Source organism: Pollachius pollachius (genome assembly GCF_949987615.1).
Source record: "Pollachius pollachius genome assembly, chromosome: 9".
NCBI classification, from domain to species: domain Eukaryota; kingdom Metazoa; phylum Chordata; class Actinopteri; order Gadiformes; family Gadidae; genus Pollachius; species Pollachius pollachius.
The window spans coordinates 14,983,752-14,987,250 of record NC_136942.1 but is presented as its reverse complement, the minus strand read 5'-3'; the positions used below and the strand labels follow the sequence as shown (position 1 = coordinate 14,987,250).

General features: G+C 39.9%; 1 protein-coding gene across 1 annotated transcript in view; it reads left to right on the top strand.

The window, feature by feature from the left end:
* Positions 1-2,899, top strand: part of agbl1 (AGBL carboxypeptidase 1) — a gene marked incomplete at both ends in the record, with an annotated part of 93,980 nt that extends 91,081 nt beyond the window's left edge. Inside the window, one exon of the mRNA XM_079742892.1 lies at positions 2,569-2,899. Coding sequence (XP_079599018.1) covers positions 2,569-2,899 — 331 coding nt within the window. The remainder of the gene's footprint in view (positions 1-2,568) is intronic.
* Positions 2,900-3,499: the final 600 nt, after the last annotated feature.

The following is a 3,499-nucleotide window of genomic DNA, read 5'->3' as shown; positions in this document are numbered from 1 at the left end:
GGAAATCAAACCCATAATAATTACCATGTCAGCTTGAGGGAAATCAACAGTATTATCAGCTCTCCTTCACCACTGCACAAATTACTGATTAAATCATTTGCATATGAACACACTTATAAATCGTTAGAGAAATTATGATGCAATTGTTTTTTTCTTTTCACTTTAGCATCCTCCTTTTGAATACTTTTTACAATATTAAAATACCACAACCTGGTTTTAGTGTGTTATTTTCGTCAATAGCCTTGCAATGGCTTCTAAAAAATTAGAAGAAACAGAAGTGGCTATTTAAACACGAATTGGTCGTGAATTACTGAATATTCTCTTTCACTTCGCTGGTATTTTAGAAATTCAGTCCCAAACATCTCCTTTGGGAGTGCACAGTTTTATGCAGTATGCCAAAATGTGTATTTAATTGTTGAGTGTTAAACACAAGGTCACTGTAGACTTGTGTTCATAATGATAATTCATGTTATTTTACTATAAAGAGAAACAAAACAAGCGATTGATCTCTAATTTGAACGTAATGACTTCTAGACTAGACCTTAACATATTTTCGCGGGGTACCGCCTGAATAAAACATTTGATAGAGGAAACAATTGTCCTGAAGGCCCACCTTCATCTTTCAAATAATTAGACGCACAAAATAATTCATGCCTTGAGTTAAAACTCCATGACATCAATACGTCTATGGGGGGCACACCAGGATTTAAAAGAAAACCCTCCAACGATACCACACACAGTCACTCAATCAATGTTCAAGTGTCATAATCTGGCATGCTGACCATGTTAACAATGTACTCTTGCCCCTGTAATCACCAGTGAAGCGTTTGGTGAGGATGATGATGATGATGATGATGAGGGTGGAGGGGGAGGCAGTCTATCTTTCAGCAGCAACCAAACACTATCATTTACCGCTTGTTGTTTTGTGCCGAGCGACTCCGGTGGCAGCAGAGAGCTCCTGATAATAGGAAAGGGGTTACACATACAATCTTTGAAAATCTGTTTAGCAAATCAATCAGTTTTCCTGTTGAAGCTTGTCATTGATTGACAGCTGAAAATGAGTTGGTTCAGAGTTCCATCATTCTTTAGTCAATAACAATAACAATAATGATAGTCCCAGTAATAAAACTATCCAATATATATTGCCAGCACAAATGTGGAATTATGTTTCCTGAATAGGGTTCAGTACGCAGATTGTGTTTTGAGCGGCTGGCAATTACCTCCGTTTATTTAGCCTCTGTTGTCTCTTTGCAGACTAGTCCTGCATCATTGTCATTCATAGCTCACACACACACACACACACACAAACACACACACACACAATGAGGTTCAATCAGCATGCTTCAATAACCCACTTACTCTTTGTTTCTATTTTCTTTTTCCTTTCTCATATTTATTAACTTCCTCATCCCCTCATCTCTTCCTTTGCATTCCTTCATTATGTCTCTCTCTCTTTCCTCCTTTTCCCCTTCCACATACTCGCTTGCTCTCTCTCTCTCTCTCTCTCTCTCTCTCTCTCTCTCTCTCTCTCTCTCTCTCTCTCTCTTTCTCTCTCGCTCTCTCTCTCCCCAACTCCCAGTGGTTTCCATCACCAGCATGTATAATCAGATTATTGATGCCAGGGCCTCCTGTCAGCTGTCAATCAACATGGCTTCCCTTTTATCTCAAGGTCACCTCTCTGTCTGTAAAATAATAAATCGTCCACTTCCTAGACGGCATCAATGCAATAAAGTGTATCCAGGCTTTTTATTTTCTCTGTTGTTGTTGTTGTTGTTGTTGTTGTTTTTTAATCTATTTTTGAAACATCTGACAGCAGATGTTGTGATTAGTATGGGTAAATAATATGTGCACTTCAAACTGTGGTAGCACCTTTTATTCTAGCTAAGCCTCCCTTTACAGCTTAGTCTTTCCTTCCTGCTTACCTTCCTCACCTACCCAGACAAGTGTTCCTAGCACTTTAGGAAAATAAAAGGAAATAACCATTCATGGGAAATATTATCTTTGCTCACACTGTGCTTCATATTCAACCCCTCCAAACAAGACCATTGCTTGATATAAATTTGCACACACTCAAAATATATTATATTTATTAAACATGTCTCTATTCTACTCTGCTGATTTCGGCAGTGCTATGAGCTTTGGTTTTATTATCCATGGTGTCCTTACTTTTTGTTATGCTTTCCTAATTTGACGCTGTCTCCCTAAGGATCTCAGTAGTAGGGTTGGACAGGGAGGAGTCTGAGTTGCTGGTCCATTATACCTGATTATACCTCTTCCATTCATTGTCCTCCCACTGTCCCTTGTCCCCTCACCAACAATCTGAACATAGTTGAACTGGGAAAGAGCTAACAGCAGGGGAAAGTTATGCCAGCAGAACGACTCTCACAATAATGCACTCATCTGGCTCAAAGTGGATTAACATACTTCTGTCTCTTCTCTTTTTTTCCCCCTTCTTTCCATATTTCAAACCTCCCCTTCCCCGGCCTTCTTTTTCTTCTGTCACTTGCCTCTCTCTCCATCTCCCTCCACGCTCACACTAAATCATCCAAACACCCGTCTCCTCTGTAGCTGTTTCGAAGACGATGAGCCCCCGTGCCTTGAGGAGATAGAATACTCCATGTACAGCTGTCCTAGGCCCAGCGGAGCCGAATTAGATTTGGACATCGACAACAACAACAGCAGCAGCTCCAGCAACGAGGAGGAGGAGGAGGAGGAGGAGGGGGAGGAGGAGGAGGAGGAAGAGGAAGGGAGAGAGAGTGCAGAGACGAGCCAAAGACCAAGAGGCAAAAGTGGTGGGTCGTGCCTGAGGTCTCGTCTGTTCCCTCAGCTGATCAGCAAAGGATCGGTGGAGACACTCAACCCCAAGAGAAACCAGTGTAGCAGACAGTATCTGAGTTAGGAGAGGGTGTTCTGTTTTTAGATTTCATTTCACAGGACTTTAGCATTAGCATTTCACATCGTTTTTTTTTGTATTCTGTGGTGACGATAATGGGCCTTGTTCTAGCCCCTGGCTAGCTAGAAGGCTTGTGTGACAAAGAAAGTGAAATCGCCTAAAAAGCGTAACTGTTTTCCACAAGACGTTTCCAGCAGTCCACAGAGTCATTATTTTGATTCAAAATATTAAATGAGGTGAGAATTGTGGATAATTCGTGTTTGAGAGCAATAAGGACAGCCACAAAAATCCTACCCACAATAGTTATTTCTATGTTGCTATTTTATGTTGCAAACTTTACTTGGCTATGAGCCAATTTTGTTTTCAAGTTGTGGAAGCACACATCATTAAGTAAACATGAAGCATCAAGATGCCCCTGTGCAAAACATAACTTCAAAAAAATGTATCTTTCTTAACATTTATTGGAGCCTACATTTTATATTCTTGTATTTTGCACTGAAGGAAGACATCCATATTGTGTACCAATTTATATATTATCTAATATTTTGAGCAAGATTATTGAGAATAAAAAAACAAAAAACAAATTTCTATTTCAATTCAATTTTT